At 45.5% G+C, this 27,129-nt stretch overlaps 1 protein-coding gene and 1 long non-coding RNA gene across 2 annotated transcripts; both read left to right on the top strand.

Annotated features, from left to right (window-relative positions):
• The first annotated feature begins 350 nt into the window (after nucleotides 1–350).
• On the top strand, nucleotides 351–26,807 carry LOC143823848 (uncharacterized). Its single transcript, XR_013226596.1, has 4 exons — nucleotides 351–427; nucleotides 2,411–2,559; nucleotides 19,671–20,002; nucleotides 26,514–26,807. It is a non-coding gene; the product is annotated as an uncharacterized LOC143823848 (long non-coding RNA).
• On the top strand, nucleotides 3,512–13,907 carry LOC143823847 (protein phosphatase 1 regulatory subunit 3E-like). Its single transcript, XM_077310531.1, has one exon. It carries the CDS (start codon nucleotides 4,171–4,173, stop codon nucleotides 5,167–5,169), a length of 999 nt encoding a protein of 332 aa, XP_077166646.1. The 5' UTR covers nucleotides 3,512–4,170; the 3' UTR covers nucleotides 5,170–13,907.
• Nucleotides 26,808–27,129: the final 322 nt, after the last annotated feature.

The raw sequence follows: 27,129 nt of genomic DNA, 5'->3' as shown, positions 1-27,129 counted from the left end.
GTCCAAGGCTGTTTTTGAGTTCCTACAGCCCAGGCATCTGTTCCATGTACACCTTCCTTTATTCTGTAGCTGACACTGTTGGAAGGCATGCCTAGCCTTCAAAAAGAAGGGGTTAAAACTTGCATTTTTATACTTTTCTAGTAACTAGTAATGAGAGTTTACAGCCATTGCAGACACATGTAACCTTATTGTTGGAAAACCATATTTGGGAAGGGAGTGCTTTACAGTGAGCCAAGTGTTTAATCCTTCCCATCAACTATTTCCCCCTTGAAACTCTACCCTGCCGCCAGCTGTTCAAGCCAGTCTTGAACATGTGATTATTTAACAAATGGGTCTGTAACTCCGTAACAGGAAGACTTCATTTGCATCAGTTTTCAGTCTTACATGGAAGTATGTTAACCAGGACTCCCTCAGTGGGACCAAGCATGTAAGTAGAACTGACCTTGATGGACCAAGGGATTTGATTCAATATAAAGCAACTTCAACTTATTCACTGCTAGTGGAGAGTAATTTTCTGCAATTATGTCACCTGGGTTCGTAGGGATGATTCAGGCGGTGACAATGCACCGAATGCATGTTTTTCTTTTACTCAAAGGGAATTGTAAGTGTCTCTCTTGAACATTCATAGGAAGTAAAAGTTGTGCTCAAAATAAATCACTCAAATCCCTGCCTCCCTCTCCTAGATGAGTAAGGCTCAGCAAATTACTGTGGTGACTTTTATATTCTGCATTTATCAGAGGATGGATTAGAGATATGTCCTTTTATAGGAGAAACTTTCCATTTGCTTCCCATGTCGTGCTAAGCTGAACAGGGAGTGGGAGTATGCATTCTATTGACTGCCGTAATATGACTACACAAACTAATATGCACAGAAAAGTCAGAAGATGGGAGTAATTTGGAAGCCTTGCCAGAAAGTAGAGTGACAAAGCTGCTGCTACTACACATAAAGTTGGCTCACTATTTGCTAGGATTGTTTTGCTTGCTCCCAAAGTCTCCAGGTATTTCCAAACCAAGACCTGGCAACCCTAGGTGGGATCTAGAACACATACACATGTAACATTAAAGCAGAAGCTACATTATTTTTCTGGCCCTCCCCAAATACTTCGGATGAATCACCCATCTTTTTAAAGAGGCAGGTAAACATTTATCGGTGAGTTCGTCCCCCTTTAGGAAGACAGCACAATCAATTTTAAAAGAGTTGTGAAATCACAGAACCAATGAAGTGGAAGTGTGTCTCTGCAATGTCAAATGCATCAGTCACTCAGCGCTCTGTGTGTGTGTGTGAAACACAATTATTTGCAAGATGAAAGAAATCTATTATTATTATTATTATTATTATTATTATTATTAAAATGTATTACTCGCATCTCCCCAGAGGCTTGAGGCGAGTTACAACACATAAAACCATACAATAAAATGCATAAAAACAGCAATAAACACAATTACTAAACACAATAAAACAAGATGCAGTGAAAAAGAAACTCAAACCACATCTATACTACCCCTTGATAACCCACTATAGAGAGGGGGGAGACAGAGGGCGCTAAATGGTCTTCGCTACTGCTGCTGTAAGGGGGGCCAGATCGTCCTTGTGGCCCAGCCTCATCCCACAACCTGGTGGAAGAGCTCCGCTTTGCAGGCCCTGCGGAACGCTGAAAGCTTCCGCAAGCAGTAGCTGTTTGCACTACTAATGTACCTTATATGTAAAGAGCCTGTCACAGTGCAACAAAGTTTTTTTAATGGTTCTGTCCCAAATAGATACTTCCAATGTGCCTAAGGAACACTAGTCAACAGTAGAGACACAAAAGCTAAATTCCTCCCACTCAGCACCAGTGCGTTGTCCTGAACAGCACAGAGCTCTAGAGAGCCAGCTTGGTGTAGTGGTTAAGAGCAGCGGCCTCTAATCTGGAGAACCAGGTTTGATTCCCCGCTCATCCACATGCAGCCAGCTGGGTGACCTTGGGCCATTCACAGTTCTCTTAGAGCTGTTCTCACAGAACAAGTCTATCAGAGCTCTCTCAGCTCCACCGACCTCATACGGTGCCTGTTGTTGGGAGTGGAAGGGGAGGCAATTGTAAGATGCTTTGAGACTCCTGGTAGAGAAAAGGGATATAAAAGCTAAGTCCTTCCTTAAAATAGATATATTGGAAAGTGAGCTTGAATTGGTCACATCCCAAGCCAGAACTGAACTGTTCACCTGTTCACATCAAAGATTGGATGGATGGATGGAGAGATCTTTGATGTGAACAGGTGAACAGTTTTTATACCCCTTTTCTCTACCAGGAGTCTCAAAGTGGCTTACAATTCCCTTCCTCTCCCTACGGCACCCTGTGAGATAGGTGGAGCTGATATATGATGCTTAAAAAACAAGATCAGTAGAGAAAGACTGAGCTCTCTGGCTTATTTACAGACTTCTAAATCTTCTGCACATCTCCTTGAAGAGGAAAAAGCCTCAAAGAAAAATTAGTCACCACGCTGAGAAAGAGACTATGTGACTTCACTCAAATATAATGACTCAGGAAGCCCTTCTGTTAAATATAGCTGCATATCTGACGAAAGGTAAGGAACTTTTCACAGCACGGAATACACTGTAATTATTTATTAAGAGGGTTTAAGTTCAAATACCACAGGTTGCTTTACAATATTCTAATATTAGTCTTACACAGAATGTATGCTTCATAGAAGAAATATTTATAACTCTGTGCCTGTGTGTTCAACTGCTGTGAACTTCTGCAGAGTTGGCCCTGTTCCATATGCCTATATTACAGGAGGCGTGGAATAACCTCCCTTACAGCTTTTTAGACAGTGGGAGAACCGTGGCTCAATGGAAGAGCCTTTTCTTTGCAGGCAGAAGGTCCTAAGTTCGCCCCCTGACACCTGCCTCTCCTGAAAAAGCCCTGCCTGAGACCCTAGGTGCCACTGCCAGGCATAGGTCAATGGCATTAGGTCAATGGAGTTTACTCCTACCTGACTTGGCACAGGACTCCTTATCCTCTCGAGAGCCAGTTTGGTGTAACGGTTAGGAGTGCGGACTTCTCATATGGCGAGCTGGGTTTGATTCCGCATTCCCCCACATACAGCCAGCTGGGTGACCTTGGACCTGCCACAGAACTGATAAAGCTGTTCTGACAGCAGTAATATCAGGGCTCTCTCAGCCTCACCCACCTCACAGGGTGTCTGTTGTGGGGAGAGGAAAGGGAAGGCGGCTTTGAGACTCCTTAGGGGAGAAAAGCGGCATATAAGAACCAACTCTTCTTTTGTCATTGTTGGAATACTCTTGACTCATTACAAAAGCAAAGCAAAAAAAAAAAAATCCACCTAGCACTACAAACTATTAAAGCAGGGAGGAAACCAGACAGGCTGCTAAATTTCCTTGGGCTTTTAGTAGGATCGCATTGTTTTTTCCCCACTAATCCTCCTAATTTTGACATCCTTGGAGTACTGTTTGATAATAGCATTAGCTTTCATTTATTAACCGGGAATGTTTGTGATCCCGCCTTTTGTCCTTGAGGGTGCCTGAGCCGGCTCTCCTGCTGAAGCGTGGCCCGGGCATTGCAAATGCATTACACGGGATTAGCCCGGATTTCCTCCTCGGGAGCGCAAGGCTGCCGGATGCCAGTCTGCGCGCAAACCAGCTGCGGGGGGCTTCGCCGCCCACGCCACTCCAGCCGCCTCCTTTCCTGCCGGAGCCTGGCTTGGAGCCCGCTCTTTCGCCCCTGTGCAGAAGGCGCAGGGAGGAGGGCCGGGCGCCGCGTTCTCACGGCCTTGGCGGGGGAATCCCTCCTCTCGCCGCCGAGATGCAGGACCCGAGCGGCGGGGGCGGGCGGGGAGGCGGACGAGGGGGCGGAGAGTAGCGCGCCGATGAGTCGGGAAGCCGACACGCGGCCCGGGATGCGTCGCTTTTGCTGCATGACTCCGGCACGACGTCAGAAGCGGCAGCAGCAGCGGCACGTCCAGACGGCCTCCCCCTGAAAGCGCGCCGGACTCCGCAGCGGCGCCGTGCCGGGGCCGAGACAGCACGATCCAGGGCGAGCGCAGGGAGACGGGCCGTCTGGATCGCGCGCATCGAGGCGCAGCTGGCCCGGCCATGGCCATGCGCTGAAGGGCGCCGCGGGAAAAGTCGCCTACAGCCGCCGCCATGAAGTGACCGGGCCGCCCCCTCGACCGAGCATGGAGAAGGCCGGCTCCCTGCACGCCTCGGTGCCCACGCCGCCGCCGCGCCTCTACCTGCCGCGCAACTTCAGCTGCACCGCCTGCCTCTACGGCAGCCTGGCCGAGCAATGCAAGGGCGGCTGCAGCCCGGAGCCCGAGGCCGTGGAGGCGCCCCCGCCGCCGCCGCCCGTGACCCGCGAGGCGCCGCGCTCGCCCTCGCCGCCGTCGCCCTCGCCGCCCGCCTCGCCCTCGCCGTCGCCGCGCGGTAGGGAGCCCACGCTGCCCTCGGTGCCGCCCAGCCCGACCCTGCGCCGGCGGGCCAAGTCCCTGCCCACGCCCGGCGATCGCGGCTTGCGGCCGGCCCTGCAGCAGAGCCCGTCGCGCCGCAAGACCGTGCGCTTCGCCGACTCGCTGGGCCTGGAGCTCACCGCCGTGCGCCACTTCTGCCAGGCCGACGTGCCGAGCGTGCCGGCCCGCGCCACCCCCGCCACCGCCACCGCCGACCTGCTCAAGACGCGCAAGCCGCCGGCGCTGGGCGAGCTGGAGCCCGTGCTCTTCGGCCCCCCGGCGCCCCTGCTGGAGCCGCTCTTCCCGCCGCAGCCCGGCGCCGCCGCCGGCTTCCTGGAGCGCGTCCGCCAGCACAAGGTGCGCCTGGAGTCGGTGCGGCCCGAGGCGGCGGCCCTGCGCGGCGCCGTGCGCGTCCTCAACGTGGCCTACGAGAAGAGCGTCTCGGTGCGCTACACGCTCAACCGCTGGGCCAGCTGCAACGAGGTGCCCGCCGCCTACCTGCCCCCGACGCCCACGGCGGCCGACGGCCTCACCGACCGCTTCGCCTTCCTGCTGCCCGTCGGCGCCGCCGCCACCGCGCTCGAGTTCGCCCTGCGCTACCGCGTGGCCGGCGCCGAGTACTGGGACAACAACGACGGACACAACTACAAGCTGCGCGCCAGGCCCAGGCCCTCCGACGCCGCCGGAGCCGAGCCCGGCGGCGGCGGCGCCTGGATCCATTTCATTTGACGGCCCCGACGGCGCGCACAGCTTCCTGCCCAGCGCCGCCACGGCAGCGCCTCTCCGGGATCCAGCGCGGGGGGAGCAGGTGCCTTCCTTTCGGATCGGATGGAGACAAGGACGGGGGGGGGGGGGGGGGGGAGAGAAGGAAGAAGAGGGCCTCCTCGAGGGCTGGGGCCCGGGAGAGCGGTGGTCTCCTGCTTGTCTTAGCATAAGGACCAGCGGACATGGGGGACCTGGTGTCAAACCCACTGCCGGCTGTATGGCACCTTGAATCCACTCCTTCACTCCGGGTGCGGATGGTTGGTTTGGCTTGGCAGATCACCGAGGCACAGAGGTGCCAAAACCTTCTCCATCCACTTGTGACCTTGCTTGCTAACCATCATGAGTGGTGTCCTCTTATTTTCTTTTTTTTATTATTTTGTTGCAGCTTATTTTATTGCAGCACTTCTCCAGTTACTGAACAGGAAGTAAGGCTAGCATACTTTGCACCAGGGTGATAAACCACCTCGGTTCCCCATCAGGCGGAAAGTGATGAGTCACCTAGCTGAATGCTCCTCCATATGAAGCGGGTTCCTGTAGATCGACCACTTGAAGGTTAGAGGGAAGCTGATAGTCCTTGCCTGTGGCATGCTCATTTTCAGTCAGCAGGGACGTTTTTTGCATGGAGGAGCATTCCTCCGCATGATTCCACAGCTGAAGTGGTATAGCCCAGATAGGACTCTGCCACCTCAGTGACAACCGGCACTCAGTATAGTGAGGGCTGTGCATATGCAATCTGAGCTGTGACTGCGGAAGCACATTCACCAGCCTATGCTTAGATTGTGTGTTCTCTCTAGGTCAGTCTTCTCTGTGTGTTTACAGCAGCATCCTCTTGCGTATGGAGCCACACGATTGGCTGGAGAACCGTGATGTCACTAGTCCACTTCCCGTAAGCAGTGTCTCGGCAGTTTCAAAACTGACCTTAGTTAAGGTCTCTGGAAATTCCTTTAATTGGATAGAGGTGCATGCACTTAACATTGAATACGGGTGGAAGAAACGAAGCAAACTACTGAATCAGAGTTTGGTTTGCTGGCTGGTGTGTCTGTCAGAGCTATAGCAGAAGGAGCCATCCTTAAGCTGTGTGGAGGAAAAATAATGCAGGGGGCTTCTGTACATATGATCTGCTTCTGTACATATGCACACTTGTACTTCCTGGTTAAATGCATTTAGAGTTGTGCTGCAGGGATTATTTTGGTTAGTGATTATATGTGAGCAAGTTGCACTGGAACCCACAGTCTCCAAGGATGTAAAACTGTCACGGGTGTCAGTCTTGTCCTGTGTGTGCTTGAGAATGTGCAAATATGCTTCCATTCAGAATCAGGAAAGGTCCCATTTACCGGAGTTCTTCAGCCTTCTCTCCCTCCACCTGGCCTGCTTTGAACCCTGAGATCTTTTCTCCTGTTCTCAGGGCTATCCTTTCTTCTGCAGTTCTTCACTCCCTGTCCCCTAGATGTTAGATGCTTGTTGTTTAAGCACCACGACATGATATTTTCAAATTGCGTGTTTCCTAGTTAGATACAGATGGTCGATGCTTTATACGTGAAGAAATATAGATACGGAAGGCCAAAGCAGAAACCTTTTCAGTTTCCTTCAGAGATGGAACGTCCAGAAAGTGGTGTGTTGTAACTGCTTGTAAAGCCCTGGGTTTCTTACACTGAGTTTCTTCCTTCTTCCCCTCCCTTCTCATTTGTTAACACGGGTTATTACGAATGCTACAAGCAGTTGTCTTGTATGATAGAATGTTAGGCCAAGCTGATGAAAGTTGTGTGTGTCAATGACATCATATTTATTAGTTATGAGTAATGAATGGAAACGGTTTCAGACTTTTAAATATAGGGGATGGGGAGAGAATTTGGAATGAAAGGTTGATTTTCCAGCCTGGCACAGGGCCTTTATAAAGGGCTTAGGCCCCTGCCAGTTGAGTTTTACTTAAGCTCTGGTTGACAAAGCAAGTAGCTGTTCTGCATTAGGAAAGATCCTGCACCCCAGCAGCATGGCGAAACAATAAGGCTGCTGAATCCTGGAGGGCTGGAGACTGGAAAGGGCGAGGTTTAGAGAGGGACCTCGGTAGGATATAATGCCATAAAGGACATTGTCCAAAGCAGCCAGCTTGACAGGGGACACTGATCTCTGTAGTCTGGAGAACAGTTGTAATTCTGGGATATATCCAGGCCCTGCCTGGAGGTTGGCAGGCATACGAAAAAGATGCCATAATAGCACTCACCAGCCTTGCTTGCAGTCTGATCCAGTGTGTGACTCAGAAGTGCCCCTCAGTTTAGGGGGCCTTACTCTTCCATAAGCATTCACAGGATGGCAACCTCAGGCATAGGAGTCCCCAGCATGGCAGCACCCCCCCCCCCTCCTCAACATTACGATGAAAGCCTTTCTGTTTATTTTTGTTCTTCAGATGGAGAAGTGCCAGAGGTTTCCGAATTGTGTTTACAATTCTGATCTATAGTAATTTCTAAAATAGAAAGTGTAGAACAGGGGCCGTCAAACTGCGACCCTCCAGATGTCCATGGACTACAATTCCCATGAGCTCATGGGAATTGTAGTCCATGGATATCTGGAGGGCCACAGTTTGACTACCCCTGGAGAGCTAATACACTGTGTCTTATCAGGGAGGAGACTTATTCTTTATGGCCCTAGCCAGAAAGAATAGATGGTATAAAAATCCAAATAAATAAATAAAATAAAATACAATAAATATTCTAATTCCAGAAATCTTGGTGGTGCAATCTTAACCTCACTGAAGCCTGTTTTGCAGTTGGGGTTCCGTCTTCCCCATATAATAATCCCAACTTCTCACGCCACTGGCAGGAAATAAATGAAATCCACTAGGACCAAGGGAAGTGCACATCCCACCCCCTTTTCCTGTATCAGCTGCACTGTAATGAATGGGCTCCTGGATTGCTGAGTGGGGTGGGGATGCCCAGGAGGACTTCCCTCTAGATTACCCCCTCCCCTTTAATGTATTGAATCTTAAGTCTTTTTTCTTAAGCCTATGCGCCTTAACACAAGAGTGCAAAATTAATATTGACAGCACCTTTCAAAAAATCAGTCCATCTTCTATATTTTTGTTTGTGTGCACACTGAGCATCCGGCTGCTTTCCTTCTTTATAGGGACTGTTCAGCCCTTAAAGTTGCCATCCCCGCAGCTGTTTCTCGTGAGGATTGAGGCCTTTGGCCAGGCCATGACCACTTAAGATCAGGGAGCCATGTACGTTGGCCAGGCAAGGACTCGACAGACCCCCTGATTTCCTGGTGGGTTGTCAAGCCATAATCAACTGTGTTAAGTTTGGTGGGCTGCAAGTTAGGTGGCCCTGCTGTCGGTTTTACTGAAAAGTGGCCTAGAAAAGTTTGCAAATCGCTAATGCTGCTATTTAAAGTGTACATTCCTGTTGGAGCCAATGCAGGCTTCTGTTTTACTGCTAAAGGGACGAGGTTTATTTTAATGGAACTATTTTAAACGTACGGCCCACGGTTACGTTATTTGCAGTTAAGAGTGGGCTGTAAAGTAGCTTGTAAAAACAAGGGACGTGTGTGTATTTTGGGCTCTGCTGTATTCTCTGGAACTGTTGCTCTCATTGCGACCGCAATACATTGTTTTATTGAGAAACCTAAATGCATGCCTGTGCATTAGATAAGGAATTATAGGATTGCACTATTTCACTAATAGCCTGCAAACATGGTTTTGTGGTTTATGCTGCTGTATCAGGTTTGTGTTGTTTTTAAACGTCATCTTTGTACTATCTTTGCCCCCTTGGTTTTGTGCTCTTGCACATTTAACTTCAGGCCCGGGGGAGGGGGAAAGAAATTAAGCTGTGGACATCAAGTTGTACCAGAAGCTTTTTTTTTTTTCTCCATTTTGGTATGCCTGCCTGCTGTCAAAAGCACAGGAAGGGTGCAAAACCAGGAGCATGGTGGTACTAGGTATCTGTGCACTTGGATGCCAGTTCTCATGTTAGGGGCATTCCTACAATGCTGTGTTGTGAGAAGCTTGTCAAGTGTCAGTGGGCTTAAGTGTGTGTGAAAATACATAGTGATCCGGGAAGAATGTATTATTTTGGAAAAGGCAGTTTCTGGTCAACTGTGCGCTAGTTTGTTAATTGTATTCCAAAGTTTGGAAAATAACTTTTGCTGTTTCTTAGCTGACAACCTTCAGACAATTTACAGTTCTTAAACAATTGATTCTGGATTAACTCCTTTGATTTTTTTGGGACTGCCCTTGAGTAAGTGGGACGATCAGATTGCACTCATATGCTGCTTGGTTTGAGCGTATGTTTGTGCAAAAGCAATGTGTTTTCACTGGACCCTTGCCCCATAGGAAGAGCCCCACTTCAGCTGGGACAAAGCGCATATGGAATGTATTCACCAGATCCAGGCACCAGTCACTGCATAAAGCTTTTCAGAATTGCTTCCCAAGCGTGCAGCTGCAATGGTCTAAGCAAATGAATTCAGAATTGGTTATAATTATGAGCCACAGTTGAATATGCTTTTGTAGGTTTTGGGGAGCTTACTGCAAGGCCCAGTGCTGCTTTGATTAATAAGTTGGGGTGTGCGTGTTTCATTTTAGCCTTCTGCAAACAAAGAGGTAGGAGAGCTGTCTCAGAATATACAAAATATCCCGAGAGAGTTGATCGGTAATATTTCTTCTTTGCAAAAAAGGTTAGTTTCTTTTAATATTGCTAAGAACCCCATGACTCTAACAAGATGCACTTTTCCAAACACAAGATGTGTCTGTATGTAGCTCTAGCCTGTATGTTGTCAAAAGGTTGCTGCCTAGTGCTGAATAGAGCTAGAAATGACCCTCGGAGTCCTGCTTTGAAAGGAGTTGGGCTTGATCCCAATTTTGCTGGATACCTCTGTCGCTTCGGCAGGAGCCAGAAACAAGGTAATTTTTATCACTTGAACCAAATGTGTATAGTATTCTCATAAAGTAGAAGATGCTATATATTGCCAAGGTAGAGTCTTAACAAATATATATATTTTTCCCTAGGAGGCTTGGGTGTTTTTTAAACGCAATATATTTTTTAGAGAAAATGTCTGCTGTCCTTGTATGTTTATCTGTACACAAACCAGCACACCCTACTATCCTTTCCTAACAGCATTAAAATGCTTTTCCCCAAAGCAATATTTAGAGCAGTGGTTTCAAAACGGTGTGGCAGAGGATGCTTATCAGGGCTCCTCAGTAAAAGGTCACTAATGGCAGACTAGCTTCTCAGAAACAGAGATGTCCCATTATCAACCATCCCTTCCTCCCCCCCAAAGACTATGCACCCCCAGGGAAGGGTCACAATGCCTGATTCTGTGAGAACTAAAAATGCACTCTATAGCAGGGGTGGCCAAACAGTGGCTCTCCAGATGTCCATGGACTACGATTCCCATGAGCTCCTGCCAGCACCATTCTCTGGGATCATCTACAATATGGGGGTGTCCATGGAAGGTGCTTGGGGGTTCCTTATTAGATGCACCATTGTGGAAAGTGTTTCCTGAAGGTGGAATGTATGAAGAATCACTGCTTTAGAGCAGATCTTATTTTTTTTAATGTGCATATTTATTTTTATTGTTGTGGCCATAACTTAAACCTGCTTATCGCCAGTATAAAAACTGTAGCTTTATGAAATGTGCCATGTCATGAAATGTGCAATATATTGTCCCCGTTCCTTTGGCCGGAATAGCAAACCTTCTTAAATTCCATTCAGTGTAGCACTCAGGTAACGACATAATCCCATCCCATGAGTATTTTTAAAATGAGTGGTTCAGATGTAGATGACCCCCCCTCCACCTCAATATAATTGTACTGTGTAACATGTGGTACACTTTTTATTATAGATTCAGTTAATAGTCGGTATGAAATGGTTGCAAATGTGTACGTTTTATATTTGGATGCTGATTATTGGAAGAAAGTTGCTTTTGCATCTAAGCCACCCAATGGACAAATGTGTGTTGTCGGTTAGCTGAAGCATAGTTAGATAAACCTTGCAGGCAAATATTAAAACTATGTAAATGTAAAACACCCTGAGCCGTGAGGGAGGGTGGTATATATATTAAATAAAATACAAAATTAAAAAATGTCATTCTGAACAAGGTTAATTCAGATTTTAGGTGCCTTCCAAGGATAATCTCCATTAACATCTGATGTGTTCCTTAGACAGTTTCCTTAATTCTAAAGAATACATTTATGTTTTTTATTTGGGGATGAGATACATCAGAAACCAGACTAGCCATTTGCTAGCATTTTTTACAAATCTCCAAAAAAAAACATGTGTCCATGACAGAGTGCAAGTATTTGCAAAAGCCTAAAAAGTTGTAAACTTTTTCCTTATTGTAGTGAAAGATGTTGCAATGAGAAATGTGTTTTCTGTGCATCTCTATCAACCACATTAATGTCTAGAAAATAATGTGATCATAGAGCATATTATATTATTATATAATACATATTTGTGCAACTCTTATGCAGGTGTAATTCTAAATATATGTATGTCCTCTAGATGGTATCAGATTCTAATTTTTATGGAGTTGATTTTGCACATAGTTGATTGACAAATGTGTGCTGCTTTTATGTTGTGTTGGTACTCTGGATGGGTTTTGTCTCTTTTGCACATTTATAAGCATTCACAAAAAGGAATTTATCCTTTGGAGGATGTTGCATCTACATTTTTCACTAGTATATGCACGGCTCTTTAGCAAAACTTGAATAAACTCGTGTTGTATGTGTAACTCACAATTGTGGTAGCTTTGAAATTGTCATTATTAGCAATGTCAGAAAAAATATTTTCATCATTAGGTTAACTTTCTGTAAAGCGTTCACAGAAGCATTAAAAAGAACAAGTAACATGTTGTCATAATGCTATTAGCATGCAAAGTAATATAGAGAGAGGAGTAAGAGACATTCTACTAGCAGTTCCAAAGAGCATAGGCCAGGGGTAGTCAAACTGCGGCCTTCCAGATGTCCATGGACTACAATTCTCATGAGCTCCTGCCAAAGCTGCAGGGGCTCATGGGGATTGTAGTCCATGGACATCTGGAGGGCCGCAGTTTGACTACCCCTGGCATAGACAGCCATTTCATTAAACGTGTCTTATGTGACATTGAAATTGTTCTAGTTCAGTGTAGTTCAAAAGTAGTTCTTGTGTCTAGAATAAAATCATATTTCTTTTTGCCAGGGATTTTTTCTATGCAATATTCCTCTCCCTTTTTTTAAAAAAAAAAGAGAACTTCAAAAGTTAGAGCCAAGCTGCAGTTACTGCTGGGTCCCACTGATTTCAGTGGTGAGTTAATCACATGCTTAATTTATACTGAAATTGTTTAGGTTTAACTTCATTCGTAGCTTGGGCTGGGTTGTGCCTTTAGTTCTAAAGGTTCGTGTATTGAGCCACCCTTCAGAAAAGGAACCCTGACCTGGGCCTATTCTGCACATAATAGATAATGCACTTTCAATGCACTTTAGAAGTAGATTTTCCTGTTCCGCACAGGCAAATCCAGCTGCCAAAGCACATTGAAAGGGCATTATCCTATGTGTGTGGAATGGGCCCTGGATAGCCCAGCTTGTCCAATTTTGTCAAATCTCAGAAGCTAAGCAGGATCAGCCCTGGCTAGTATTTGGATAGGAAATCTCCAAGGAATACCGGGGCTGAGATGCAGAGACAGCCAATGGCAAATCACCTCTGAACGTCTCTTGCCTTGAAAACCCCAGAGAATCGCCATAAGTCAGCCATGGCTTGACATCAGATTCTACTTCTACACAAAAGGAAGTTACTGTATCAGCTTCCAAAATCAAGCAGATGCTAGTAAGAGGCCATTTACGGTAGAGTCACTTTTCAGGAAAATCGGATCCCTTCTACAATGTGAAATGCATTGTTTAGATCCGTTTGTTGTTTTTGTTTTTCATTTTTATTAAATATGGGTTTACAGTACAAATATACCATGGATCATCTTAAGGCCAGACAAAAACTCTGGCAACAATCTACTGTGGCAACGGAGTTCAGACATTCATGTTGCCCAGATTGTATAACAGACAAATAGGTTAGCATTAATTTTATTACACCCATGTTGGCTTAGTCATGCAAACCCACTGTAAGGTTGAAGCAATACAGTCAGGAGAAGAGAAAGTTCACTGCAATGATCATTTATTTTACTAACCTTTTTTGTTTTGTTTTAAGCATGTGCAATAATCCAGTTCTGGGTGGGGGTTAAAATTGTGGCTACTTTGGGAATGGTTTAAATGAAGCTTTAAACCATTTACTTAATCACAAAGAATACAATCTACAGGTCCCATTCATTTCAGTGGGACTTGCGCAGGAAAATTTCCTGATGGAATTGTGCCCAAACTTATTACCTGTTGTAGAAGTAGCATTTATTTTTAGCAAGACATAGACCTGGTGATAATAGGACTCCTGGGTTGATTATTTCCTTTGACTTTAATTCAAGGGCGACCCTTGCTTGCTGAACACAAACTGGTATCCAAATTGTGTAATGTTTGTACTTCAGAAGTTGTTTGGTTTGTAGTTTTTTGGTTATTTTTTTGTAAAACAAAAATTATTTCACATCATTTGATATTAATGCCTTTTACTGTTTCTGAAGCCAGTGAATACAAATGTAAGATATCTTGCCTTATGATAACATTACATACCTTTGTCTACCTAAGAATTTATCCAGTCACTGGTTGTATTGATATGGTGAAAAATATATTTATAAACATATATACACAGTGACTAGTTGTCATTATTAAAGCTAAATGGGGCAAAATATGGTGAGTGCGTAATAATATATGTTCAGCATTACCTGGTTTGAAAGGTAGAATCACATCCAGGTATGTCCTTTGTCCTATCTGGGCAAGCATTGAGAGCCATGCAGTTGACAGAAGACTCTTAGCTACAGAATGACTCAACATTAATCCGTCTTCAACCATACAGCATTCATTGGTCTGATATTAAGCAGATCCATGTGAAGACATTTCATAGGAAAGGGGCAAAAGTACATAGAGAATCATTGCAGGGTGCCAGGACATAAATACAGACACTCTGAGGCATCAGTTATTCTTCTTTTATTAACATATAAAAATAAGGACCTGGTGTTTTGTACTTGTTGACCAGAAGGTTGGAAAGTGAAGGCCAACTTATTTCTTACTGGATAATTATGAATGGTCCTGCTTCTTCTTCCTTATATCTCCAAAAGTAACAGGACTTGATACTTGTATATAGCCAGAAATTCAGGGAGAAGCCCTGCAGTATTCCTGAGGGGGCCAGGTCCTGACAGAGAAAATTCTGCATCAGACACCTTTTCAGTGTGTGCGGTGGCAAGTCACATACATCCTGTATAGCTTCTGGCTTTTTGTAGCATCATCCCAGTACAATGAGATCTGCATCACCTCACTTCAAAAGTAAGCTTAAGACAAATGTTGGTGTACATAGCCTATATAGGCCGATTTTATAGGGCCACAAATCCAAAAGCCCAAGTTTTTATCACTCTCATCCCTTGATTGGACAGGAACTTAAAGCAGAGACAACACAAAACGTCCTCACTGTTTAATAACTTCTGGACAGAAGCCAAATGAACAGTACTTGGAAGGAGTTATGGAAAAACCATCAATAGCATCTCATTGAAATAGGGAAAAAAGATTACACACATCCTGAATTACCAGTCTTAAAAAGGGCATTGGTTACAATGTTCCCTGCATGCAGAGTGGTTTCTCTTCTGCTCCTTCTCTCTGTCAAAATACTTTGCATTGGAAAACAGTTAAAGAACACTCAGTTGCATTTTATACCAGAAGTAAGTATAATGACTGCATTAGAACTATCTTCCCTAAGGCTAGTCAACCGTTCAGCGTTTCCAAGGCTGAGCTATTTGTTTTTCTGGCTAGTGATCTGGAAGCTTCATCATTGCAGGCAGCAGCGACTGTACAAGATGCCTTCTGCAGGAAGTTGATTCCCCTGAGGTGGAATGTCCCTGGGCCAATTTGTAGAAAACCGAGAGGGCTCTTTTCACAGTAGCCAGATGGCAGGAGAAGGGCCCGCTTCCTGTCCTTGAAAGGACGCGTGGATCCCTTTGACCTTCATACTGAGAAACACCACACTAAATAATAAGCATCTCTAACTCTGCCAGCTGCTGTTATAGGGTGCAAATCCCAGGGCTGTTCAAAAATCAAAGCCTGTTTTTCAGGAAGGGCATGCTGAGGTCTTAACTGAGTTCTTCAGCTCTTCTGTTTTTGCTGTCTGGTCCAACACACATTTACTTGGGATTATTGCCTGGATTTCACCAAAAGCAAAGAGGCAAATGCAGCGGGTCTTACTTAGGTGAAGCACCTATATGAATTTGCAATGGAGGCTTTAAAACATTCCATAAGATTGAAACATTTTTCATGGGTGGGATTTCACCTAAATCAAGATTAAAGCAACCAAAATTATTGCTTTAATTGATTTTTCTTTTGTCATCCATGATGGCATGGTATGAATTTGGCTGCACATCTGTGCACACAGGTGGACTACAGCAGGGCCAATCACTGTGACTTCAATAGCAAGGGAACACACCAGAGCCTTCATAGGGCTGGAATCCTAAGGACATTTTCCCTGGGAAATCACGGGACCAGCAAAGAAGTGGTTAAAGAAAAAGGCAAGGACAAAGCACCTCGGCTTAATCAAAACCCCATGGCAGACTTTCTCAAATAGGGTTTTGTGACATCCTTGGAAGGGTTTCCCAAATGGGTGGGATTTAATTTTTATACATTTTTTTAATTTGTTAAATATTTATCGAGTGATATGGCAATGGTCATGTTGACCTGCACCCCACAATGGCCATTGATGGGCCTGGAGGGGGTAGGAAGGGGAGGAGCTCCAGGCGGGCATGCATACAGCTATGCTTCCTAACCATATTCTGCATGATCACTTCTGGGGTTTCTCAAAGCCTGAGGAAGGTTTTGGGGGTTTCTCAGTGGTAAAACAGTTGAGAAAAGCTGCCCTACGGGGTCACCATAAGTTGCCTGTAACTTTGTTGACATATGCTCACAGATTATTATGATTCAGAAAATACATATTGCAAACATATTGTACTCATAAGATTCTACATATACAGTGAGATATGTATATACCTCAATAGGTTACGTTGCTTGGTGATGGGGGTTCTTGTGGAAGCCAGATCCCAGACAGCCAATTTAGAAGCATGTTCTATTGCAGGGGTAGTCAAACTGCGGCCCTCCAGATGTCCATGAACTACAATTCCCAGAAGCCCCTGCCAGCGAATGCTGGCAGGGGCTTCTGGGAATTGTAGTCCATGGACATCTGGAGGGCCGCAGTTTGACTACCCCTGTTCTATTGGAAGCCAGCAGTCTCCGAACTAGAAGCAGACCCCCACTGAGTGAACCATTGCATCTCATGGAGGTGGTCTTCAATCAACTCAGCTTTCCCAGCTCCGTCTCCAAAATTCATACTGGGAAAACGGCACATTTTTCACACATTCTTGCAAAGCCCTGCTCTCAGACTTCTGCCCTCTCCCCTGCAAGTAGATTGCCGTTAGGTGATGCTCTAGGCCAAACCATATGGGCCCAAGTTCGTAATTGTATTTCAAGCCTGTGAAAACAAGCTTCAATTCACTGAAGTGCCTGCCGTCAGATAGCCCGGTGTCAAGCTGGGAAATTCTCCATGTGAGGATTAGAAAGAAGTGGGAGGAATGAAACAGAAGTACCACAACAAACTGTATTAGTGGCCAGTTGAATGATCACCTTAAAGCTTTGCATGATATCTGCCTGCAATCCAACCTGCCAATCAGGAAATCTACACAGTACAGGGACACCGATACTACCTTCGTTACAGGGTTGTGAGGACAACTGCACACTAATGTCTTAATCTTTAATGAAGAATAGGAAGAGTTGGTTCTTATATGCTGCTTTTCTCTACCCAAACGAGTCTCAAAGCGGCTTCCATTCGCCTTCCCTTTATTTTCCCCACAACAGACACCCTGTGAGGTGGGTGAGGCAGGGAGAGCCCTTATATTCCTGCTCAGTCAGAACGGCTGTGGGCTCAGTGCTGTGGCGAGCCCGAGGTCACCCAGCTGGCTGCATGTGGAGAAGGAGCGGGGAATCAAACCTGGCTCACCAGATTAGAAGTCCGAGTTCCTAACCACTACACCAAGCTGGCTCTCCAAAGTGCTAGACCAGACTTTCTCAATCAGAGTTTTGTGAAACCCTGGGGGTTTCTTGACAGCCCTGGAAGGGTCTCCTGAACTGGTGGGAGTTAATTAAGTTTTATATTTAAAAAAATACATTAAATGTATATATTAAACATTTATCTGGTGATATCACCATCTATGGTCATGTTGACCTGCCCCTCCTCTTCCAAAATGGCCAATGACAAGCCTAGAGGGGGTGGGAAGGGAAGGGACCCTGAGCATAGCTGTGCTTCCCAACCATATTCTGCACAATTACACCATTTCTGGGGTTTCTCAAAGCCTGAAGAATGTTTCAGGAGGTTCTCAATGGTAAAGAAGTTAAGAAAGACTGCTGGGCATGTACTAAGTAGAAGAAGACTTGGTTCTTATATGCCACTTTTCTCTACCCGAAGGATTCTCCAAGCAGCTTACAGTCGCCTTCCCTTTCCTCTCCCTGAAACAGACACCCTGTATTGTCTCTATTGATAGTTAGTCACACATGATCCAAAACGGTAGAGGACAAATAGCATATGCTGATGGACTATCTCACTCTAACAAAAACCTGTCTTTCCATCTTCTATCATGGAATATTTCAGGGTGGGGGTGGGAGTAGGAAGAGTGGTAATTAATTCTCTCTCTGACTCTCCTACACCCTGTTCTTCCTTTTAAATAACTCTTGAGCCTGCTTGACTTTGCATTCTTCATTCCTAACAGCCACAGCTCAGCGGTGGGTCTCCAGAGGATTAATTACGGTATCCTTTTACTTAACTACTTTGGCACTATTCTTCTCCAAGCCTTTTTAGAAAAACAGACTAAATCAGCCATAGCTATTAATCTCTGCTCTGTTTCCGGAGAGCTTTCCCCTCACTCTTCTATATTTAACCTTCTAGCTATATATTTAAACAGCAGGTCCATTTTACTAATTCCTTGGAGCTAGGTCTTTTAAATAACACAATCCTTTTTAATGTAACTTTTGGTCCTCAGGACCTCTCTCAAAGCACACGTTATCTTTTCTTTGCTGTATTGAGCTCTGCTGAAGTCTAGCTGGCGTAAGTCTTAAATAAAACATGAACTACTTGAGCATGAGTCACGTAAGCAGGCCTTAGAGCAGCCTTTCTCGACTTTTTTACCCTTGAGAAAGCCCTGAAGCATGTGTCAGCCTTCAAGAAACTCCAGAACATGGTTGGGAAGTACAGCTGTGGACACACCCACCTGGGGCCCCTCCCCGCCCTCTCCAGGCTCATCGTTGCCCATTTTGGGAGAAGGCAAATCAAGATGACCATATATGGTCATATCACCTGCTAAAGGTTTAACAAATTTTAAAATATATTAAAAATTAATTAACTCGCACCTATTTGGGAAAGCCTTTCAGGACTACCAAAAAACCTCAGAGCTTTGAGTGGGATTGTTTTTTTTTTCACTTGTAACAATTCAGGCTACAGAGATAACACGGATGAGCTTGCATGTCTGAATGTTTCTCCATGGGGAGATAATCCAGCGCATTGGAAAACTCGTATGTTGAGCCTTCCTCCCTGACATGCTGGTTTTCTGCTGTCAGGGAGAGAAGGGGCATAGAAACATGCAGTTGGGGCATCCTTTCAGGTTTGTAGAAGGGGAGATTCCCATTAAGGTTCCAAAGATACACTTCCGATTACCTTGCAAAAACAAAACACATATTAAAAGTGTTTATTGGGAAGACTGCGATCTGAAATGCTGGAGAGATTTGGCTCCTCCCACCGCCAGCGCTTCTGCATGCAGCCACCATCACCTGCAGCAAGCGTGACATGGCGGGTGAGCTCAGGAAATCTTCATTGCCAGACTCTGCTCCACAGGGTACCTCCTTGCTTGCTTTTATAGCTGTTTGCTAATAAGTGAGATATTATCAAAGCGACAGTGAAAGAAAAATGAGCAGCGGAGAGGCTAGTCAGCATACAAAGATGACCCCTAATCTGTTTTGCAACAATGCCTCATCTCTCTCTCTTTTTTTTTCATTGCATAAGAGCTCAACCTTCAGACAGAGTGGAATCCAGATACCAGGCATCCCTGTACAGTTGTGCTGTGCTCAAGGCTCAGTTGTTTCCCCCATCAGTCTTGTGTATGGCATTTTAATTGTTATTTGTGCAGGATTTTAATTGCAGGGTGATGCTTAGGGAACCAACATTTGGCTGAAAAGCAGATTTAAGATATCATTAATAAGTAAGCAGTTCCCTTCTTCGCCGATTAGATAATGAATCTGTGTGGTACGGGATGCCAACATTGGGTTTCATCTGTGTGGAAAACTACAAGCTCGCACATATCTTATTTTTTTGCTGCTGTTTGTGCAGATCACTGCATGTGGGTAATCGGCTCATGTGAAAGGTGTTCTCAGAAGAGAGACTTCTGACCAAGGCAGCCCAAGAAGCCCACGTTTTCCACGGAGGTAGCTGCGATCTTTCAAGAGCAGTTCCTCTAACATTGCGGAGCTTGAAAAGTAGATCATGGCATTGAAGACGGATATAAAGCCTATGGCAAGCTGTGGGATGAGCCATCATGACAAAATGAATGACCTGCATAGCAAAGAATCAGACGCGGACTCTGACATCAGCCTTTCCCCACTTCCATTCTTCAGATCAGCTCTCTGCTTTCTGAAACATTTATAGAAAGACAGTACATACAGGTATATGTTTGTTGCCTCCTTCATTGAATGCATTTTTCAAAAGTTCAAAATTGGTCCAGGGATAGAGGAAGGGACGGGAAGGATGAGCTCATGGGTGGGAAGCCAATGGGCACTCTGCACAGCTAGCTTCTTCAAAATTAAGGAATAGTTTCACTCCCCCCCCTCCATATCAAACCCTGAAGGCTTGTTTAGTGTGAATAGAGCTGCTTCTGAAATAAGCACACATTTTACAACTGTTATGCCTATTTTTACATCCTTATTTGCATTGCTAAACCCTGTAAAATGGTATCTCATCATTAGACACCTTCATGGACAAGACAAACACCTGGATGCAGTTCTTTCAGTGGCCATTAGGTATGATGGCTAGAGGCAACCTCCATAACCAGAGGTCAAATTCTGTGGATAAGCAATGGCAGCAGCTTTGAGGTAGTCATCTGGCCGCTCTTGGAAACTCGCGTAGATGGGCCAGTCTGATCCAGCAAGATAACTCTTATCATCGTTTGCCCACTCTGGAAACCCCTAGACTAACCTAATAAGACAGAAGGACCCTAACTCAGTTCCTGTGGCTTGTGTCTGCGAATCTGTGTTATTATACACTGACATTTTTGTATAGAAGAAGAGTTGGTTTTAGGACAACTCTATCAGGGCTGTGACTTGCCCAAGGTCCCCCAGCTGGCTGCATGTGGAGGAGCAGGGGATCAAACCGGGCTCACCAGAACAGGAGCCACCACCCTTTACCATTACACTACACTAGTAGAGCCTCTTGTACACAGAATGGTTTCCTCCAGAGTGCTTTAGGGCCCTTTTCTTGCCAGTCTTACATCTTACAGGATCAGGAGAGGATCTGTTCCTTGCCTCTTTTGCATATAATGGGATTGTCATTCCAGGTTTCACAGTGACCCCACCTGCCTTCTGAAGGGAGGTCTGTAGGCATCACAGACAGGGATTCCTGGGGAACAGCCTTCATTTGGGATCTGCATAAATCCCCCCACCTATTTTAAGAGGGAGGAAAGTGAAAGACTCTTCAGGGCTTTCTGCACCTCAGCTGATTTGGAGAGGACTAGAAATGTCACTCATTTGGTAGTTAAGAACCGGATAGGTGCAGCCTGCCCCTGTTTAGTCTCCAAAGCCCTTAAGTTAATTGGTTTAACCACTAATTTAATCTGACACAGGGAGGCAGTGTTGATACTCTTAATAACCCTGCTGACAAGAGCTGTGGGGCTCAGTTCATCAAACCCCTGATATTGAACCTCATTCAATGGAGATGGCATCTCCAAAGACCCCAGACCAATGCCTCAAAGAGATTTGCTGCAATCAAACTGACTATCAGCAAGCAGCACACCACAAACAAAAAGATCTGTTGGCCTCTGTTACCTCTGGCGCAATTGTTCGCCCGCCTGACACCACGGCAAGGCAATTTTGCAGCAGTTTGGTGACAAACAGGCTGGAAATCTATGGAGCCTAATACAGTCCAACAGCTACGTATGGCAAAATGGCAGGCAGCATGCAGCCGGAGGCTTGGGGGGCAGGCTTCCCATCACTGGTGCCTTGGTTTGCCATGCATGCCTGAGCGATGTCTCGCTTTCAGCTTGGTAGTTCATACATCCCACAGACCTGCTAAGTATGGAGCAGAAGGCTGAGAGAATCAATGGGGTGTAGTGGACAGAAAGTTGGACAGGAAGTCTTGCGGTTAAATCCCCCCTTTATCCTAAAGCCCTTGGGATGACCTTGTGCCAGCCACTCTCTTTCAATTCCACCGACCTTACAGCATCATGGTCAACATAACACAAGAGAAAGAAAGCCACCGTGGGATCTGTGGAGGAGGAGGTGGGGTAAAAATGCATCCAGCAAATAGAAAACAGCCAGCTCAATGCGGCTTGTGAATATTTACTAGCACATTTTCACATTAAAGCCACATTAAAGCCGAGGTACGCTTTTAGCCCTTTGGAAGAGAGAGAGAGAGAGATAAAGGAAGTCGAAACTCATTAAAGTCAAACCTGCACAAATTGCTACCTACAAAGCCAAACACCATGAGTTAAATGCTCGCATAGCAGCCTGCCAGGCAGCAAAAAGTATCTCGAGCACTTGATAGGAGAATGCACTTATCTTGTGACCTGTGCAGGCCTGTGCTGCTAGCTTCCTCTGTTGTATGCTTGCAAATTGTCCCCATTATGATGTGCGAGTTTCCGGTTAAAGGTGAAAGGTTAGAACATTTTGCTTGGCTCAAGGGACATTCTTTGTTCTTGGAACGGAGCCAACGAAAGACTCCATCTGTACTGCTAATAATGCATCAGTTAGACAGTAAACCTTTCTCTGGTTTATGTTCAGTTAAAACTGTTGCTAAGGAGAGTTAAACACGGTAATAATTATAACGTAGTTACAAGTAAGGGATTGAAAGACAGTGAGAGTTGCACCAACAGCTATCACTAGGTATTGTATTATACTGTTTTGCAAACTGTCAACTACGATCCAAGGCTTACCTGAGCCTACAGCATCCAACAGGCCTGGACAAAAATGTCCTGCCTTTTAATACAGGTTGCCCAGGTGGAAATGGGTAGCTGAGATCTCTGATAGCACAGAGCTAAATAATATCTTGTGATACATAAATCTCATTAACCCTCTGCAAAAAGGGACAGGGCGTTGTTTCTCCAGGCCAGCTGGTAACCAGAGTTGTAAATCCTTCACCACCAGCACCCAAATCCAGATAACAGCACTAAAACAGTTCCAAACAGAGTGGCAGCTGGTCTGTCTTCACTGCACAATATCGTAAAGAGGGCGGAGTTTTCCCATGATGAAAGCAGCAAAACCAGGCCATCCACAAACAAGGGAGGGATTTCCTTGCTATGCAGAAAAATACGATTTTACAATAAACCCCAAACCAAAACCACCTGACAACTGACAAGAAATGCATACGCTCCAGAAAGCACAGAGAGCTGATAGCGGTTGAAAAGGCAAAAGGAGGAAAGGAGGAATCATAGAATCATAGAATCATAGAGTTGGAAGGGGCCATACAGGCCATCTAGTCCAACCCCCTGCTCAACGCAGGATCAGCCCTAAGGAGGGGAAATGAACATTCTCAGACCCTTGAGAGCTCCTGGAATCCTGATGATTTTGGTGGGCTCAGGATTTCCGGATCACTCCTTGCTTCTGCAGTGCCTCTCTTTTCCCTTCCTCTTCCTCTCCCATTCATGGTATAGCTTTACATCATGCAAGATGCAGAACTATTTGAATGCAGCATCGAAGAACCGGAAGAGCACACTGTAAATGACTGAATTTTCTTTTATACATTTTGGTTTGTGTGCCAATTTGCAGCTGGTTTATCTCGTTTTCCACACTTGGCCGGCAAACCTCAGAAAATGTGTTTCACCAGGAGCGGCTGGGAAAGAGAATCAGTGCGTGCTGAATGATTTCTGCTCTCTGGGCACGCTGAAAGTGCTGCTCTCCCTCCCTTTCCCTGAAAGGCTGGGCAGTGCAGATTTTGAAAAGCTCTCTGAAGGAAGACACAAGGTTCATTTCGTGCCCCACTGTCCCCTTTCATCCACCACCTCTGCCTACTTTTTAGGGCCTTGGAGAAGATCCATCTCCCTACTGTCATTGACAGTGACAATTTCTTTAAAGCCCGGTCGAAGCAGACGAACAAACACAATTGCTCTTGAATGAGCCCTGGGAAGCCGATCGGAAATAATGGCTCTGCCAGCTGCTTCTGCTATTTTCCCAGCAGGCGGCATGTAGTGTTTTGCAGCCAACTGATTGGAAATTAAGGTTCTCAAAGGCAAGACGTGAGGCCCAAAGCAGCCACCTCATGTTCTTTTGCAGGCTGAGTTCATCCCCAACCCGGAGCACCGAAAAACGTACGCTGAGTCCTAGATGGGCAGAACAGAGCAAATGATTCCCACGGTGTCCTTTAGAACAGTGGTCCCCAACCTTTTTATCACTGGGGACCGGTCAATGCTTGACAATTTTACTGAGGCCCAGGGGGGGTAGTCTTTTGCCGAAGGGACGTTGCCGCTGGCTGAGCCCCTACTCCACTTGCTTTCCTGCCGGCGCCCCTGACTTCCCACCGCCCACTGGGGGGTGCTGCCAGCAGCAGCTGCGCAGTGCCAGGCCGAGGGGAAGCCCCAGCCATGGCGGCCGCTGGAGAATACCAAAGGTGAGCTGGCAGCAGAGTAGCAGGGCAGCACCTGAGGCAGCAGCAAGGGAGGAGGACAATGAGGAGCCGCGGCCCAGTACCAACTGATCTACGGACCGGGACCGGTCCCCGGACCGGGAATTGGGGACCACTGCTTTAGAAAGACAGTACCGTGACTATACTCCAGGTCTGCTTTTCAATCTGCACATCACTGGACATCTCCGATCACCAGTCAGCCCTGGAAAAGCTCTTTTCTGAATCCTGGGAACAGTATTTTCAGTACTAGGAGTTTGATACCCGTACACCTGTATCAGGAGCGAAACCTGATAATCAGCAAAGGGGATGGAAGTCTGTTGATTCTTTTTCAGCCCTAAGGGAAGAATCCTGTCTCTCTTTATAGAGTTTCATAACCAGTCAATGCAATGGTGAAACCAACTGGACAGAAGTACAAGGAGTTTATAGCCTAGTCGGTTTCATGTCAGAGATCAGTTTGTTTGAGGTTTGAATATATTGGCCTTTCCTGCTTAACTTTAACAAGTTAAGGGTCGGCACCCTCTCCTTTCACTTTTCAAACATTTCATTAAAAAAAAAAACCTATCCACATCCGAAACTGCTTTAATGGTACAGTTGCCAACCTCCAGGATAACAGAGCAGGCCATGTGCATCTTGAAAAAGCACCACGGATGTTAGAAATCAGTTCATTCTTTGGAAAACTTTTCCAAGTCAACTTATTCCCTATGAGAAACTTGTTAATATTATAACTTCTGTTAGGTCCACTGAAGAAGCTTGCGAAATGGGGGACTACCAGATCCTTGTTTGGGCTTCAGTTGAACTAACCTGTTGAACTGTTGCCTGAATTATTTTTTGTATCCCACTTGTTGAATTGTATCATTCTACACAAATTTACAATATTGTTTGGTTATTGTGATTGTCTTTATGATACTTAATAAATGACTATTCCGCACTTTTGGAAGCATTATTGACTGTAGTTTCAGAGTCACGATTACACAGCTCCCTTCCCCCCCCCCTGGTATTTTCCATTTAGTGTGTACCCCAGTTTTTTGTTTATTGTAATCTCCAGGTGGTAGCTAGAGATCCCTTGGATTACCATTGATCAGCCAACTAGCAAGAATGGCAATTTTGGAAGATGTACTCTCTGGCATTATAGTCCAGTGAAGTCCCTCCCCAAACCCTGGCCATTTCAGGCTCCGCCATTAAAATCTCCAGGTGTTTCCCAACCCAGAGCTGGCCACCCTATTAAAAGGAAGTAACCTTGGTTTAAGAGGCCTTGATGATTGTCCACATACGACTAGAAGTTTTGGCTTTTACAAGATTCATGAATATTATGATACACCGGCAGGACAGAGCAAAATACATATATTGTGTAACTGCTTTCAGTTCTGTGATGCCATCATCTTCGACTCTCTTTAAAAGGGACCTGTTGCTAACCCCATCTGTCTCTGCCCATCCGTCATTGGAGGCAACTTTTTCTCTCTCTAAAAGGTGCTGGGCTCCAGCTTTGGGCCACAAACCAAAATAAAAGTCAAGCACCTATTAAACTACTAAAATTGACAGGCTTAAGTATATTAAACTCTGTCATGGATTGGGACTTATGTATAATCGTGGGGAAATGGAGCTTGAATTGTTCAAACCTTGAACTCATCCCCACAAGCTCCTTGCTTGATAATGCACCAATGCCCTCTACTGGCTGGAGTGCAACCTTGGCTCTTGGGAATGCCTTCATGGTGTGTGTGACCCCAACCCAACACTAAGACATTTATATAAAGTGGAGGGGAGTGCATGTCACAAAACTTTGCCAAGTAATTTCCACAAGGCTTCCTCAAAGTCTTCCAAGTGGCCTTTGGCAGCCTGTGGTTCATCGAGTCTAACTTCAGTTAGCAGTGTTTTTGGTTGACTGACTAGTTTGCTATTGTTTTCCTCATTCTCAACTTGTCATTTTATATTGTACTTCTTACGATCAACTATCTTGAACATCTGGGGACTTGAAATGACAGATGGGCAGGGTAAAATATTTTAAATACACTCATTTCCAGTGAGAATCTAAAGCAAGAAGTGACATGATTGGAACGGCCATGCAACCCTTTAAGAATTCAGAAAAAATAAGAGGCCTCCTGGTTCAAGATACCAGAACAGTTTCCATTTCTAGTGAGAGCAGAATTGAAACTTATTGGTCCCTGATATGCAAGAGAACAGGGCCTAAACCCAAATGGAATCAGCTTTGCTACCGGACTTGCTGCAATACAAGCATTTCCTTTCCCTATTTTGCAAATAGACCATATAAATAATTTTTTAAAAATTATATAATTTTCAATTTTTAAAAACAAGCAAACCCTGATTGTTCAAACTTATTCCATTTCCTAGGAGACTGCAACAGACATCTTCTTATGCGTCCTACCATGAAAATATAAGAATAGTCGTGAAATATGAATCCTATCAAACCCGACCTTGCACCAGAAAGATTTAAACAAGCGAGAAGGAAGGCATCACGACACTCTACCCAGAGTGCATGATCCAGACATTTTGCCCTTGGCTTTTCGTGCTTAAAAGCACACAGCATTCAAAGGGCAGGATGGGAACCCGTTAGACCTGACTGCATGTTGAAGTGTCAGGAAATAACCGTGTTTGGCTACAGACAATCATAATAAATACTACTGCTGTTACTACAAACAACAAACAATGACTTCTTATTCTTTTTCCTAGCAGGTATTATCTGGTCGGCACAAAACAGCCCAACAGCTGCACAGAGAGGCTCAGCACTGTTTTGGTTTTGCTCCAAAAACGAGGGGATGTCAGTTATCCTGCTTTGTTGGGGGTTTTTTTGGGGGGAGGGGGGTTTGTCATGGAGTCACCACTGACCCATAGCATTGACAAGGCAAGAGACATTCAAAGGGGGTCTGCCACTGCCTGTGGTCTGCTAACCAGGACTAACCCTTCTTAACTTCCAAGATCAAGTTATCCCAGGCTATCCAGGGATACA

Source organism: Paroedura picta, chromosome 14 (assembly GCF_049243985.1).
Source record: "Paroedura picta isolate Pp20150507F chromosome 14, Ppicta_v3.0, whole genome shotgun sequence".
NCBI classification, from domain to species: domain Eukaryota; kingdom Metazoa; phylum Chordata; class Lepidosauria; order Squamata; family Gekkonidae; genus Paroedura; species Paroedura picta.
Note: the sequence above shows the minus strand (reverse complement) of the source record. Positions and strands in the feature narration are given on the sequence as shown.